The following is a 17,963-nucleotide window of genomic DNA, read 5'->3' on the forward strand; positions in this document are numbered from 1 at the left end:
CTAACGTGTCATCATAAGATAATGTCATATCAACATTGAAAAATAATATTAAAAAATCACATCAATATCACCATTAAATTTTTAACATTTAGTGAACAAAATAAAATCAAAATGTAAAGTTAACTATGATTTTAAGAAAAATAATAATTGGGTAACCTAAACATAAACTAAGTAATATGAAGATGACCAAATAAGTAGTTTACCCAAATGTGTGTGCATATATCGACGCAAGAAACTAGTAAATTGAATTATACAATGACTATTTAAGTAAAAAGTTAAAAATCTAACCAAAAATTCAAACAGAAAATATATATGAACAAAACTGATTATATTAACAAACGAACCATAAAAGGGATCAAACTATTAAAATATCATTGACAAACCACAAACCAAAATCGAATGATGTTAAAAACTATCGAAGAACACAAATCGCGTATCGAAACACAATATGAGAGTCCAAAGTAAGGAAGATAACATGATAACAAATAAAAGTCATTTTGTTCAGTCGAGGTGATACCAAATCCAACTATGAGAAAAAGATAAACGAAAATAAAGTTCAAACGACCTATAACATGTCAAAAGGCAGAAAAAAAACGTACTATAAAATTAGAGAAAATTATATTATAATGATAAAGTTATTAAAAACTAAAAAATTAAAAATAAAAGAAAAAAATATGATATAAAAAAAATAAAATAACATACATCAACGACTAAAAGTCTAAAACTAAAATTAAAGATAAAATAGAACAAACGATTTAAGAAGTAAGCAACAAAGTTAGAGTTTGATAATACATCTGAAATGATTTATTAAATCATTAAAAAAATTAAAATATAACATTTTAATTAAACATTTATATATTAAATTTGAAATGAATGATTTTTTTTATAAATTTCACAAAAATGAATAAATTTAGGTTTAATACAAAAATAAATGTATAAATTATATCTCGGAAAACGTTTTAATTTTTAAAATATTTTTGTTAAATATATGTGTCTAATGTTTTCAACTTACAATTTAAGTACTCGAACCATAACAGCCATTAAATTTGACTGTTATTTAACATATATCGTCCTCATATTTTTTAAGTTTTTTAAATTAAAAATATTATTATTTAAAAATCTTAAATTTTCCAAAATTACAAAATAAATCCTTCAAACTCTAAAATCCTTCTGTCAAATTCCAACTCTAAAATCCTTCATTCACCCTTCATACCATTCCTCGTCGATTATCACCGGCCGCCTTAACGGCCACCCACCTGTCGCCGAACTTTCATTACCAGATATTCTTTTTATCATCGTTTGAATCTCTCTAAATCTATGAATCTTTAAACTTAAAATTCCTAAACTTTAATTTAATGGGTGAGAGATTTAGCTGAAATTTAATCTTAATAATCCCTATGATTCATACTAGGGAAGAGGGACCGACGGTGACGGTGACCATAGGCGAGCTTCTTCGTTCTTGTAGCCATTTTTGTTTCACCGTTTTAGCAGATTGGGGGAGTGGAGGGGAAGCTGCGCATGGGAGGGGCGAGAGAAGTGAGACAGGGGTGGGAGGTGAGGGTGAGGTGGGACCTATCTTTTTTTTAAAATGATTTTTTAATATTTTATTTTAAAAAATAAAAATAAAATTTAATTTAACAAGAAAAAATAACCTCAGTGATAAAAAATGCCTTATAATATACGAATTTAACCAACTTTTTTTGGATTTGCCAAAATGACCAACAAATTCGCAACGCGATCTCAAATTCGCAAACCAGTTTCCAATTTCGCGTTGCGATTTTCCAAATTCGCAACGCGATAGTTAAATTCTCAACGCGATAGTCAAATTCGCAATTGAATTTCAAATTCGCAACGCGAATTTAATTTCGCAACAGGTTTTAATTTCGCAACACAAATGTTTTGGGTATATAACAACGCAGCAGCATCAACTCATAACCTAAATCCCTAAATCGCAACTCATTCCATCTCCATCTATCACTCTCTCCCGGCGAAATCCGTTCTTATATCCAACGACATCCTTCTCCATCTCTATTTTTTTACATAATTTTATTTCTATATAATTTTTCAATGATTTCTCTCCCAAATTATCAACTATCAACTAATAAAGGTATGTTTTTCTCTAAGTTAGTGATGATATCTAGTTTATAGCTCGTTTGTTTAGTAAATTAATTTACAATTTTTAGAATGAAATCATCTAATGTTGATCATATTTGGATAGATTTGTGTTTTGGAGGGTCATGGGAGAATGTTCATGGTGTTTTACAATATGTTCCTTTACCCATGAATCTTCAACTAAAACTGTCATTAAAAAAGTTAACTTATGAAACTCTAATGTTACATGTTGCAAAGAAATTGAATTTAGAGCCTCTAAGTGGATTTAGGCTATCTTATATGAGAAAAGGTAAAGTTTATTTGTTAACCGACAATGAAGATGTTGAACGATTCATTGCTTACATTAGTGTTTCGCAAGAAGATGATGTTACATTATATGCTGTTGAACCTATAAGTAGTGAAGTTGGGTCAGTAGCGGGTAGTAATCAACTAAGTTCTTCAACCCAAAAATTAATGGTTCCACCACAATTTCATAACCAAGCAAATTTTGTTTCACCGCATTTCCAATACCAAACACAAAATCAAACACAATCTCAAAACCCACAACCTTTTCCTAATCCAAATCTCAATCAACTTTCAGCACCAAATTCCAATTTTCGTATTGACCAGTTAGAACGATTATAAGACAACAGAAAAAATTGTGAGTACTAGTTAGTATTCGAAATTTGATCTTGGTCAATACCCGAACTTTGATCTTGATCAATACTCGGATTTTGATGATGTGATGGAAGAAGAAACAGACCCTGCATGTAATGATTTTGATATTGGTCAAAATCCGAATTTTGATGATGAAACAGCCACTGTCGAGGAATATGTTGTTAATGATAATGAGGAGGAAGTTACGACTGTGAATGAACATGTTGAACATCCATTATGTAATTCATATAACCCTGAAGAAAAAGAAGAAGTCCCTGAAGAAAGGAAAAAGAAGAAAATGCCACGAGAGTATAACTTGAATATGCCAGAATTACTTCAGATACCGGAAGAAGAGTTGGTAAAGATATCAGTTGATTATTACACAAAAGTATTCGTATCAAGAATGATTGTTTTGATACAAAATGATGAAACAGCCACTATCGAGGAATATGTTGTTAATGATAATGAGGAGGAAGTTACGACTGTGAATGAACATGTTGAACATCCATTATGTAATTCATATAACCCTGAAGAAAAAGAAGAAGTCCCTGAAGAAAGGAAAAAGAAGAAAATGCCACGAGAGTATAACTGGAATATGCCAGAATTACTTCAGATACCGGAAGAAGAGTTGGTAAAGATATCAGTTGATTATTACACAAAAGTTATTCGTATCAAGAAAGATGATTGTTTTGATACAAAGGAAGACTTGAAGATAACTTTGTATATGAAATGTGTGGAAGATGGCTATCAACTAAGAGTTAACAAATCAAGCAAAGATCGTTTCGAAACAAGGTGTGTGATTGACAAAAATTGTACGTGGTGTATGATTGCTAAGAGGATAAAAGATTGCGAAATGTTTCAAGTTAGGACTTTTATTGATAAACATACATGTTCAAGAACCCAAGTTTTTCCTCACCATAGACAGCAAACAAAAAGGTGTTGGGTGGTTTTCTGGCTGAGTTAATGTTTTTGAATGGAAGGGTATATCGGGGACATGAAATTATGACTGACATGAATGCTCGATTCAAGATTAGTATCTCATATTCTCAAGCTTGGAGAGCCAAATGTTATGCCTTGGAATTGTTGAGGGGGTCGCCAGAAGCATCGTTTGTCCAACTGTCGGCTTATTGTCACAATTTAAAGCTGAAAAATTTTGGGTCAGTAACTCATATCAAAACAGATAGAGATGGACGCTTTGAGTTGATGTTTATCACCATTGGTGCTGCGGTTAGTAAATAATTATAATTTTTTTGACTCATTTTTGTTAGTTGCATGCATTTCACATTTAAATGATTATATTTCTTGTGTATATGATTTTGTAGATTCGTTCGTTTATTACTTGCATGTGCCCAGTTATTATAGTTGATGGAGCACATTTGAAAGGTCGATACCTTGGAGTAAACTTATTAGCAGTAGCCATGGATGCTAACAATGGATACTGCCAATAGCTTACGGGGTTGACAAATCTAAAACCTCTGATTCATGGACATGGTTTATGGGGCATCTTAGGGATTACATAGGTCCTATTAACAATCTGACAATCATATCCGATAGGGCAAACTCAATAGACAATGCTGTTAGAAGGTGTTTCCCAGATGCTTTTCATGGACTTTGTGGTGTTCATTTGTATAAAAATCTAAAATCAAGGCCAGCTGGTATAAAAAATCACAAATGGACATACTGGAAGGTTGTAAAAGCTTATCGGGAAGTGGATTTTAATAAGCATATAAATTGTTTAAGACGTGTTTTGCCTCAATGTGCTCAAACACTAGAAGATGTTGGGTTTGAAAGATGGTCAAGAGTACATCAACTTGGAGCAAGATATGGTTTCATGACGTCTAATAGTGCAGAATCAATCAAAGCTCTAAGTCGTCATTCCCGGAAATTACCCATTACTATGTTAATGGAGTTTTTTCGAGCATCTATTCAACAGTACTACTACAAGAAAAGAAACCATGCAGGTATTATTTCTTTAAATTCGTAACTTATCATATATTTTACTAAGTATTATTTATTTAAATTTATAGGAACATTGGAACGTCGTGTTACACCATGGACTGAAAAAAAGATAACGAAACGTGTTGTGAAGTCAACGTCCTGGAGAGTTGAACCATGTTCAAACACTTTGTTTGAAATATTGGATAATAATTTAAATGGGCTTGTCGATTAAATGCAAAGACGTATAGTTGTAAGAAATGGCAAACATCTGGTTATCCGTGTGGCCATGTTATAAAAGTTGCTCTTCATCTAAACCAAGATGATTCAAGCGCATACGCTATGGATTGCTACACTACAGAAGTATATCGACAGACTTATGTCGAGATTGTCTACCATGTCCACATCCTTCTGAGTGGGATATACCAGATGACTTACAAACAGTTTTGCCACCAGTCATGGACAGCAGGCTACCTGGCCGACCAAAAAATCACGATCGTATACCGTCTAAGGGTGAAGAGAAGAGGATATCGACATGTAGCCGGTGCAAGGAGAGTGGTCATACAAGGTTGACCTGTGGATCACCAGTGTCATCACAATCATCTTTTCCTCTACCAAAAAATGGGTCCTCATCAAAATCCAAAGCTCATATGGTGCCAAGCAAAAGGAAATCAAAATCCCAATCACAACCGACTTCACATTTTGGGACTTATTAACTTAGGTGATTTTAAAATAAAAACGTTGTATTATGTGTATTTTATGTGTGAATATACATTTTCAGTTAGACATTCATTAGTAACTTGAGTTTGAACATTGATATGATCTGTTCAATTTTATCATATTGGGATTTTCTCGTGTTTGATTGTTTGGATAGTTGTTCTCTTGCTTCTTCAAGTGTCTTTAGCTTGTATTTATAGCTTCGAATGTGTTTGATGTTGTATATACCTTAATGTTGTATGTTGCGATCAACGCAAAAGTCAAATTCGCAACGCGAAATAAGCGATGCGAATTTGACTATCGCATTGCGAATTTGACTATCGCAACGCTTATTTCTTTGCGAATTTACCTTCAACAGGTCTTTTTTACCTTCAACATAATTCAGATTGAAAATTAAACAACAAATTAATTAAACATTGTTGGGGTACATTATTTGAACATTGTTATGGGTACATTATTTGGAAAAATAATGTTCCGGACTTCGTTAGAAATAACCCTTTTTCATCGGATTAATTTCGTTTTTGTGGGTACATTATTCGAACATTGTTATGTATAAATTTGTTATGTATGTATGTTTTGGTTTGATTATATTGTATGTATATTTTTATTCAGATGAAATGGGCTGTGTATAACAAAACAATCTATCTCTTCCATGTGAGTACTTTATTCCAACCATGTGACAAGTGTGATAACCCCATCAACTCACAACTCAGCTTGGAACCCAATCAATATTTTCTTTTAGCTTGATGGTTCATAAAGCATGTTACTTGAACAGTATGAATCAATTATGCAATTTCCATGTTCAATTTAACACTGCATTTCAAATTCATTTCATATGTAATTGGAGTTTGAATTTAAATTTCAATTTGAGTTTGAATTTCAATATAAATTTCGGCTCCACTATAAATATTAGCCCAAGCCAATATGCATGTTATCATTGATTATTCCTAAATTCCATTGTTTTTTTTTCAACTTTAAACGCGAGGGAAATCCCGACCATCGTATTTTTTGGTTAACTTTAAAGCGTCATAAACGTTTCGGGCGTATGATCTGGGTGGTATACGAGAAATGCAACAAATGGCAATTAAAATCATAAGTCCGAAATGCTTCTGAGTACCACCCAAATCATAAGTCCGAAATGCTTCCGATGCTCATCAAAATCCAAAGCACATATAGTGCCAAGCAAAAGGAAATCAAAATCTACAACTTGAGTTTGAACATTGATATGATCTGTTCAGTTGTTATCATGTTAGGATTTTCTCGTTTTTGATTGCTTGGATAGTTGTTATCTTGCTTCTTCAAGTGTCCTTAGCTTGTAATTTATAGCTTGGAATGTGTTTGATGTTGTATATACCTTGATTTTCGATCAACGCGAAAGTCAAATTCGCAACGCGAAATAAGCGTTGCGATAATCAAATTCGCAAACCAAAAATTGCGTTGCGAATTTGACTTTCGCGTTGCGAATTTGTACCTTCAACATTTATTTTTTGCCTTCAAACATAATGCAGATTGAATTTTTTAGAAACAACAAATCAACTTTTACAAATCAATTAAACAAGCAAAAAAATAATTCTTATTTACAAATCAAATTAAACAAATCAACTTTTACAAATCAATTAATCAAAAAATAAATCTTATTTCCTCATCAATTGTAACAAATCAACTTTCAATGTAAAATTCAATTAAACAAAGAAAAAAATTGTACCCAGACTGTTGTTTATGCACAAATACATTTCACGCAGCTCACTTCAGGATTAACCTGCAGAAACCAAACATTTGCTCAAACAACACTTTCTACACATCTAAAACCAACAAACAACAAATTACTGAATTCTATGTACTTAGCCAAATATTTTAAAACCAATTAAAGAGTATATATGTTAACAACACTTGCTCAAACTTACCAATTGTTTATGTACAACTTTCAGCACGCGGATGCAGGTAGGCAGCGTCTCGAATATATGGCCATATAATGCCGAAACCACAAGCCTACTACAACTCTATCTCTATCTGTGGGAGGTTGATATTGTATACTTCCTGTCATCAAACGTTCCAAGAACAAGCATACGAGAGGACCACAATTCCCTCTGGCTCCCTGCGTTTGTTGTGACGCAGTCTCGTCTCTAATCATTATAATTTTGAACTTCTTTGGCTTCTTGTTTCCAGATTTTGTCAAATAATCAATCGCATTCAAGAATTTAGCCAAATGATCGCTCCATCTCTTTGTAATAATATCTCTCAAATCAGACAATGGTATGTAATTCAACATGATGTCATATACCACTGTCTTCAGGGATGGGAGCTAAAGCTCGACGAGAAGCCAATTGCGCTTTTCCAAAAACAGGGATAAACACCTGCAATCATAAATAATGCGTGCATCAAATAAAATTTATGAAAACCTTTAAAATATTCAAAAAATAAATACTAACCTTATCGACCTCCCACCACGTGAGATAAAGTTTAGCTTTTCCATTAGCCAACTTATATGAAGCATCTCTCTGATCCTTCAAGTGAGCTGCGTGAAAGACGTCAGCATAATAGTCCATCAAATACCTCTTTTCTTCATTTCCTTATTATTAGAAGACGTGACACCCATGCATCAATATGTTGTTTTATAAAAATATAAATATATTAGTGAATTTATTAATAATTTAAAAAAAATTAATCAAAATGCAATATAAGAAGAATATAATACTTACCCCCTTCGAGGTAGCCATTATCTCAACCCCTAATAAAATACCCCACCAAGACCGATCAAGAAACAAATGACTAGCATCGTCGATTTGGCATAGATCAGAATAACACCCCTTACTCCGCTCATGTAGATAAAAATCAACTGCGGTCTTAGCCTAAAGGGTATTATTCGTAATTGTGTCCGGTAGTGTTTCCATCTCCTGCTGAGGAATGGTACTGGCCGGTAACTCATACGAAAGCCAACACGCATCCATCATATCGGGTACAGGAGGTGGTTTATCAATATGTCGAAATATGACGCCAAATGAATCGGGCTCTTGAATGGCGGGCGGGACAACTTGAACGATGACAGTGGCCTCTTGAACAGTGGGAGGGGCTTCTTTGATGATGATAGGGGCCTCTTGAACGATATGAGGTGCCTCTTGAATGATGATAGGTGCATCAGGATTATTCTTACGGAGTCTTGGCACTAGTGGGGTGAACGGTGACGTAATGGCACGTGCACGACGTCTGATGCGTGAACCCCGTCGTACAAGAAAAACCCGACGTAAAGCATCTACCTTAACGGGCCGCTGAAAATAAATTAATATATAAATCAGTAAATAAATAAATAAATAATGCTGAAAAAATTATTTACATTTTTAGTTAGTATTAAACAAATTTACCTCATTGCGTAGAGTATTAACCTCATTCTGCAACAATGAAACAATCTCGCGTAGAGCGGTAACCTCATCACGTAAGGTAGATACCTCACCGCGTAGCGCACCATTATCATCGCGTAAAAAATCCACCTCACCACGTAAAGATCGAACCTCATCATGCCATGCACCATTATCTTCACGTAAAGTACAGACCTCATGACGCAAAACACCGACCTCATCACGTAATTCCCCTAACTCATCTCGTGGAGGTGGAGAACAGAGAGATGGAGATAGATGGAGCCTCTTTGCCAGTCGCCTATCATGAGGTGATGGTGGAGAAGAGGCTCGATGATGTGATGGAATAGGTGATGGTGGAGGTGAAGAAGAGGCTAGACCAAGTGATGGCTCCGGGTGTCGAGCTATAGAATCGGCCCGATGGGGTGATGGCTTTCAAAGTGGGGGGTGCTCATCATCCGTCCCATCAAAAAACCGCTTACTAGCTTGCCACCAATCAGTGGCAAGCTCAGCATCTGAGGGTGTCAGCCTCTGTAATGGGTAGTTGGTCTCCTAACAATATAAAAGCTCAAACAAAGTTAAACATGTACTAGTAATAACTTGTTTATATATGGTAGTATTTTTGTGTTAACTTACATCATTAATCGTCGTATATGAGAGTAAGTCTTCCTAATCCAACATGTGTTTCCTCTTCCAGGTAATACCTTTAGGAATATCATTTGATCTTTTTATCGCATATGTCCGCATACTGGGGAAAGCCTCAAATATCCAAATCTACAAACAATATAATACACAAACATTAGTAATTGTTAAATAATTAATTATAATTTTGGAAACATTATATAGAAATTCTTACTTTAAAGGCCCAAGTAAAGCCTGTCAAAGTGTATTTAGAACTATCGCCCTGCAAACTTTTTTGGTCCTCGAAGGCAGACGGCAACTTCTTCCAGGTAACTTTCCATATATATGAACCCCACGGAAATAGGTTTCATGTATTTAGGTCCTCTACCAATAATATTAGGTCATCGGAGATTGGTTGTTTGCCCTCTTTGCCTAAAAAGCCGGCATGCAAAAGTAGTAAATGGCATACTCGGACAACATCAAGGTCATCCATCAGAGTAAAACCATCTTTATCAAATAATCTCTTTAAGTTGTTGACATGTATACTCGGCTTCGACTTTGCCAGCTCAGGAAAAACCCGATATAACCATGATGGACGGGCCATATGACTAGTGTACCGACCTACATCATCGTGTCCAAAGCGTAGACCGGTGATTAAGCAAAACTCCTCCCGCCCAAAACAAGTATGCGCCGGTGCCGGAGGAAATGAAACCATATCTCTTCATCACCACGTTGTTCCCCCTCGGGTAGATCGTTAGTCATGATCTGAAGAAACAAATGTGTCAACATAGCATCTTCACCCGGATGTTGTACTTTCAGCCATGGCTCGAAGCAAGTATCCTCAAACAATTTTCTTTGTAGAGGTGTAAGCGTCGACACAATTTTAGTGGCTATGCTTAATTTATTCCTTGAGGTCAATTGAGCCGAAAAAAATTTCTACAAAAACAATAAACATACCAAGTTAGATATACCAAAAACTACAAATTATACACTACAAACAGACATGATATTAAACAGTGAAAACAAAGCCAAATATGTTTCAAACTAGCATGGTATTCACCCAAGTCATTATTCCATCATAGTTCACAAAATGCATCAGATAACATTCCAGAAGTAAGCACTTATATAAACATTTAAAAGGACAACATATAGGTTTAGTGCAGGTTCAAGGACAACATAAAGAGTAGTAGTTTATTCTTGAAACTTAAATTAGCAACATTGTGAAGTTAGTATTTGTCTTTGTTTTTTGGTTGAAGTAATACAATTCATTCAAGTTTCAATTTGGCGAATAAAAGAAGTTTCTGAAACTTAAATTCGCAACGCGAAAATGAAAATCGCAATGCGATTTTAGTTTCGCGTTGTGAATTTGGTGTTACGATTTAGGGTTTCTTCAACAAAAAGACAAAACAAAGACAAATACTAACTTCACAGGGTTAAAGACTAAACAGTTTAGCAGTATTGGCAGCAACCGAATGAATTTAGCAATCTCAGTGAAATGGTTAATCTAATAATAATACAAAAATTTCAAAATAAAAATAAGAGATTAAAAAAACTAACCCTCGATGGTTGATTTTCCATTTCTGACAGTGAATGGTTGTGAGGGTTGATCTGAAAGATGGAGATAGACGAATTTCATCGGAGATAGGGACGGATGTCGCCGTAGAGAGTGAGAGAGGGAGATGGGTTTGAGTTGTGCTTTAGGGTTTTAGGTTAGAGATGATTTGCGATAATACTGTTTACATTTGTGTTGCGAAATTAATATTGTGTTTCGCGTAAAAACATTTGACTTTCGCGTTGCGAATTTGATTTTCGCGTTGCGAATTTGGAATATCGCAACGCGAATTTGGAAAATCGCAATGCGATTTACATATTTGCGTTGCGAAATTGGAAACTGGGTTGCGAATTTGAGATCGCGTTGCGAATTTATTGGTCATTTTGGCAAATCCAAAAAAAAGTTGGTTAAATTCGTATATTATAAAGCATTTTTGGTCACTGATGTTATTTTCTTTTTTAACAATAATATTTTTATTATTTAAAAATAAAAAATATATAATGATATAATCTAAAAATGTAAACAGAAAAAAGTTGACACATATTTTTAAAAAAATATTCTTTAAACACTAAATTTTTTTTAGAAATAATTTAAATACTTATTTTTATATTAAATCATAAATTTGTAACGATAAAAAATATTTATAAAATAAAAAATAGAATGAAATTTAATGTACTTTATATTTTAAATGCAAATTGGTATTTAATCCTTTAAATAAGCTCTAGAACACTCTTGAACGGCGGCAGAGTTGTAATTAAACGCCTGTCCAAATAATATGAACTATCCAGAATCAGAGCATTATCGAAAACTTTGGTTTATTTCTCAAACAATTTGTAATTAACCAAATTTGTTTCGTGCATTTTAATATCAACAGATAAACCCTAACCCTGAAAACCGTTTATTCATCGATCTTTTCTCCCCAGTTTCTTCTCATCATCTGCGGAAAAAATATGTCTCACTTTGGAAGATCAGGCCCTCCCGATATCACCGACACATACTCTCTTCTAGTCCTCAATATCACCTTCCGTAAGCCTCTCTTTCTATGGCTTCGCTCGTTAATTTCTTATTTGATAAAAGTTTGTTTATGCTGTTTGGTTTTTGGTTTTGAATTTGTGTAGGAACGACCGCTGATGATTTGTTTCCGTTGTTCGACAAGTATGGGAAAGTCGTTGACATCTTCATCCCCAAAGATCGAAGGTTCTTCTTCTGATTGATTGATATAATTTTGTTGTTCATTTGTGGTTGTTGCTTTGCGGGTAATTTATAAGAGAGTGATTTTTATTAATTATGGCAGGACTGGTGATTCTCGAGGTTTTGCGTTTGTGCGCTATAAGTATGCAGACGAGGCACAAAAAGCTGTGGATAGGCTCGATGGTAACCCATCGTCCCCTCTTTTTATATCACTTTTTATTCCCCCATCATGCGAGCAACTTTTTTTCCCGTCAAATTTGTGTTTAGTTGCGATATTGTATTGATTTTGTAGATAACTCGTTACAATATGTGAAAATTTTCTTCTTATTGCAGGGAGAGTCGTTGATGGTCGGGAGATAACAGTTCAGTTTGCAAAATATGGGCCTAATGCAGAGATGATGTAAGTTGTGTGTTAGCTGCCGTTAATTATTCAATTGCTTTTACACCTGAACGGGTGCCTAATGTAGAAAGGATATATGGCGTGTGATAAATATTTGGTGGAAATGTGATTTTGGTTCTTGTTTAACCAAGTATTTTGATGGGGGGAAAAACCTCCTTGTTTCTCTTCAACATGTAACATGTCGGCTTGCTTAAGTAATTTGTATTGTTGATTAGCTGCTTACTGTTTCCAGTGGTTGTTTGATAGACTTGTCGGAGTTTCTTGCTTAAATTTTGTGGTGCAATCTATGGTTTTCTTTTTCTTAAATGTTTCCTGCATGTATGCCTCATTATTATTGTGGTGAAAATGTGAATTTGGTTCTGGTATAATATAACTTGGTATTATGATGTACACTTCCTTGCTTGGCTTCATCATGGATAAGGTTCACCTGCTTAAGTAATATGCAGTAGTGGTAAATTATTTACTGTTTACAGTGATAGTTTGAAAGTCTTGTTTGGCTTGCTGCTTATGTTTTGGTACAACCTATATAGCCTTTTTTATTAAAAAAAACTTGCTGATGTGCCTCCTTTATGTCATATGGTTCCAATATTTCTAGTAATTTCATTCTTGAGGTCTTTGATGTAATATTTCTTTTTCAGTAGCAAAGGAAGGATTATTGAATCAGTTCCAAGGTCGAAGTTCAGGTCAAGAAGTCGCAGCCCTCGCAGAAGGTAAGTTATTTTAACCCCCTCCCCCTCTCACTGTTTAGAGAAGTTTTGAATTTTTTGTACTGTAATTGCATTTTTTCTTCCATGTTGTCCCCACAATTTTGTAAATCATGGGAGACATTGATGAAAGGATAATCATGAGGGTTTATAATGTTATTCATTTTCCTTTTCAACTGGTGGAGTCTTAATTATGGTAGCATGAGCATGATGGTGCTGGGTGTTGATTGCTCTAAACTACTAAATTAAAATCAATGTTTATCTGCTTGTTCCTGAATTGGATGTCTGGACAAATACAAACTGTTTTTTCCCGGTTTACATCATGACATTTCTAAATTAACTTTTATCCTATTCGAGTTATGGTTTGTATATGATGCTTTTAAGCTTGTTTTAATAGCCAAATTACACGGGGATTAATTATATTTCTTTATGGTCTAACTCTAATCATCTGATATTCATTATCTTCAGGCACCAGGATGATTATTACAGAGACAGGGATTATAGGAGAAGTCATCGTAGTAGGAGTTATGACCGGTATGAACGTGATCGATATCGTGAGAGAAGCAGATACTATCGGCGTAGAAGCAGGAGCCGCAGTGCAAGTCCTGGCTATTCTAAAGGTCGAGCAAGAAGGCGATATGATGATGATCGGCAGAGTGGCAGTAGATCAATGAGGTTTATATTTGTACTTCGCTCACATATTAGAATGTCTAATTTTCTATTTTCAAAATCTTTTATGCTTCAGCTTTGTAAAAATACCCTCTTTGTTTCAGTGCTTCTCCTGCTCGCCACAGCCCTAGTTCTCGGAAGAGTCTTTCCCCACACAAGGCATCTCCCAGGGGTGAAAGTCCTGAACGTAGCTTTGATGGGCGTTCTCCAAGTCCTCGAAGTGTTTCACCACGAGGCCGTCCTGCTGATTCTCGTAGCCCATCTCAGAATTCTGATGTGATGAGTTTCGCTTTCTAATGTATTATTTTTCCCTTCCCCTTTTTGTTCAATCTTTTTTGGTAAAATTACCCTTACAAGAAGTTGTTCTAATTGTTTACCATTTACTTCTTCAATTTGAATTTTGTAGGAATGATATTGCGGATGGATCACTGGAGAGGCTTCAAGTAGTTTCTTGTTGCTGGTCTTGAGGACATTCATATATCATGTGTTTCCTAGTATTGGTAGGACTTTTTTTTTATGTGTTTTAATCAACTGTCCTGAACCTTCTCTCTCTATTACTTGAGCAGTGTTTTGGTGTCTAAACTTATGTAACGTCTAGCTTGATGTTTCAGTGCCCACCGAAGATTTTGTGATGTATGCCTGTTATTTTAGCTTGCTTCCCCTTCCCTGCTTAGATCTCATATGACACTTTGCTTGTTACTTGTCTCCTTGATTAATCTCATGGAGCCACTTTATCAAATTGTTTCTTTTCTTTTTTTTGTTTTAAGTTATTATGTTTTCTATATTCTAAGAATGCTGATCCATGTCAAACCATCTGTTGGGTTTTATAGCAATGTTCGGGGAAAGAGTGACCTGAACAAATGGACATGATGTTGATGTGTGGCTGTTGATGTTGTTTATGTCTGTAGATGAATGATCGGGATTGTGATGCCGGTTATAGCAGTATGTTGATTGCAGAGATTGACTGTTAACTAGTTTTAACTGATATGGAAATTGGTAGGACCTATACTCTTGATTTCTGGAAAGCCTTGCATCATTCAGGTTTCTTATTTTTCCTTCTGATTATCCCCTTGATTTTCTGTTTTCAAAAAATGGCACCGAGATCGAAAATAAGTTCTGGACCCATGGAATGCTCTGCATATAATGGACATTTGGTCCATGAGACTTAATGCCTGATTCTAAAAGAGTGTAATGTATTGATCTGAACCTTGCAACTACGTTAACTGTGCCGAATAACCTTCTCGTTTTCCTCTATGATTGTTTCATTGGCATATTCCGATGTTCATGTTTAACTGCACCCTATTGCTAATATTTTGAGTTGTAGCAAAATTGTCCGTGACTGTAGCCGTGAAGGGGCGGTTCTGCTAATCGTTGTAAGATAGGTATGGATCGTGCTTTAGCCATAGGCTACCGATGAAATAATCTGTTGCAGGCTGTCGCCGCAATTCGTGGAGTCACGTTGATTATGGGACCTAGCCATTGGCTAGCTTTCCTGCCGGTCTGTTCGAAGTGGACTTTTGCATTGTTTCCTTCGGGATCACTGTCCGCTCAATTATATAAGAGCCGAATAGGTGCTTTCGTGTATTTCTACGTGCTCTGAACTTCTTCATAGACTTTCACGTATTTAATTTTTAATATTTTTGAATTTTTTATTTAACAGAAAAAGGACAAAAACAATTGACGATTCAGTGATGTTAAAATAATTGGTATTAATTTAATCTAAAAGTTTTAAAAACTTAAATTTTGATTTATGTCTGTTGATATTTTACTTTTTTAAGTGTTTAAATTTAGAAAATAACTTTACCGTCATTTTCTGAAAGTGGAAAAATTGATTTACAAGTGAAGAAATTATTTTTTCATTTAGCTCTATTTAACTTCAACACATTTAACAATTAAATTTAAATAAATCTTTTAAAAAATAAAATACAATTATAAAGATATAGAAGACATTTTACATTTTAAAAGAACTATATATAAATATTACTTGATTAATTCATCTTAATCTTGTATGATTTTCTAAACTCGAAAAATATTTCAGATCTTAACTAATTCAAAATCAAAACTAGTTTAAACTTGAAATGAGTTGCAAATGATTCAATAAAGTTAATTAACACATTATTTAAAGGTTTTAAGAATTATAAGCTTCGATCTTAACTGGATTGGGAGGATCGTTCTCAAAATAATTGATCAATAAATTATATATCGGTGATTAAATTAAGAAGATTTGATTTGAACTAAAATCCATCGCCCAAATTGAATTCTAAAGTAAAGCTTGTACCATTGTTTTTCTTTTTTTGGACTGGCTAATCCCATATTATTGATTTAATGCATTAATCTTTAGACACTAAATAATATAGGTTGTTTGGTAAGGAAAATCAATATGCTATTTAAGTTGTATATGAAATTATTTGCATCATTCAACTCTATATTACCTCTGTACCATACTAACACTGCACCACAGACGACTCGAACTTAAATAAACAACCAATCTATTAAATAGCCAATAAATTACAAAAATACATTGTAAGAACATTATATTCAAAATAATTAAAACACGATTTCTCTTTAAATTGGTACCCGAATTTACTATTTTCGTACTTTTAATAAAGGTGATAATTTTTTATGACATGATAGTATAAGATTATAACCCATATTTATAATAGTATTATTATGTGTATTTTTAAAAAAAATTGTGAAGTACTAAAATAATGAATGAAATTAAAATTTGGGTACTAAATTTTAAAATATTTTTTAAAATATCAAAGTGGAAAAATATTTAATTCATATACAAACCAACACATTTCTCATTTGGTGGGTTACTTATCCATTAAATTATTCTTATTTGAACGTAATCGAAGGAATAAGATTACTATTGTTTAAAAGGGAGTCTTTGGTTAATTATACATTAATCACAATTAATGAATCAAAACATTTCTCATTCGGCGGGTTGCTTACCCATTAAATTTTGGCAAACTTAGGGAATAAGCATCACGAAATCAACAAATACCTCAAAAAGATTACCAAATTAAGAGACACGTGGCATGGGTTCTTTTTAGAAAAAAGGGGGATTAATTTGGACGTTATAATAAACAATATTTTAATTTTCATAGTTAATAAATTATATAATAATTCTAATTTAGTGAGCAATATTATGATTAATGAGATGGAATCTTTTATTTATTTTTATTTGTTCAAAAGGTGTAAAATAGCATTTTATATTCAGGTTTGGCATTCTCATAATTTGGGCTCAGAGTTTTTTTTCTTTTAATTTGATATCTAATTTAACTTTTATCTTAATTTAGTACCTATTTTTTTCAATTTAGTCATTGAGGGTTTTTTATTTAATTTAATAACCAAACTTAAGGCTTTGTTTCAATTTGACATCTAATTTATCATTTATCTTTAAACTTTGTAGGTTTCTAAGTGGATTGATGCTAATTTTTTAAAAAGTGGATATACGAAGTTAAGTATTATAGAAATAAAATTAAAGACTCCTTTTATCATATAATATTATTAAATGTTTCATCTAATTAGACACCGTTAAGTTTGAGTATCAAATTGAGATACATTTTTTAATTCAGATATGAAGTTAGACTAAAAGCAAATCTAAGGTACTAAATTGGAACAAGTGTAAAGTTGGAATATCAAATTAAAACAAATTCAAAGTTCATATATCAAATATTAGATTAAAGTTTTTTAAAAGTATTTTAATACATTACCTAATTTAAACAAAAATGTAACATTTAAACCTTAATCACATTTATTAACATTTCCCTAGTTAAATATGAAGAAGAAGAATTCATTTCTTTCACGCGTCACTTGCAAGAGTATACTCTAAAATCCCAACCTTCAAGGGATAAATACACTGTTACATAAATAAAGTGAATTTAGTAGTTAAAGAGATGACTTCATTTTTAGAAGTTTTAAGTTCGAATATGATGTTTGTAGGAATGTTTGAATGTTTATTATCAAATAATTGATAATTTTTTTAATATAAACTATCTTATAATCACTCTAAATTAAAAATAATAATAATAAATACCCAATTTCAATTTTGCAAATGAGAATAAAAGATG

General features: G+C 33.4%; 1 protein-coding gene across 2 annotated transcripts; it reads left to right on the forward strand.

Moving 5' to 3' along the window:
• Positions 1 to 11,672: 11,672 nt before the first annotated feature.
• LOC120151090 (serine/arginine-rich splicing factor SC35-like) lies at positions 11,673 to 15,437 on the forward strand. 2 transcript variants are annotated; one of them, XM_039163628.1, is made up of 9 exons: positions 11,673 to 11,949; positions 12,042 to 12,120; positions 12,218 to 12,297; positions 12,448 to 12,514; positions 13,156 to 13,224; positions 13,687 to 13,893; positions 13,992 to 14,168; positions 14,294 to 14,387; positions 14,718 to 15,437. In XM_039163628.1, exons 1-8 carry the CDS (start codon positions 11,874 to 11,876, stop codon positions 14,352 to 14,354), a joined length of 816 nt encoding a protein of 271 aa, XP_039019559.1. In that variant the 5' UTR covers positions 11,673 to 11,873; the 3' UTR covers positions 14,355 to 14,387; positions 14,718 to 15,437. The 2 variants fall into 2 exon arrangements, with proteins under 2 accessions (XP_039019559.1, XP_039019558.1); XM_039163627.1 differs by having other exon boundaries at positions 13,153 to 13,224; positions 14,718 to 15,436.
• The last annotated feature ends 2,526 nt before the right edge of the window (positions 15,438 to 17,963 follow it).

This window comes from Hibiscus syriacus, unplaced genomic scaffold (genome assembly GCF_006381635.1).
Source record: "Hibiscus syriacus cultivar Baekdansim isolate YM2019G1 unplaced genomic scaffold, ASM638163v2 tig00111027_pilon, whole genome shotgun sequence".
Classification (NCBI taxonomy): domain Eukaryota; kingdom Viridiplantae; phylum Streptophyta; class Magnoliopsida; order Malvales; family Malvaceae; genus Hibiscus; species Hibiscus syriacus.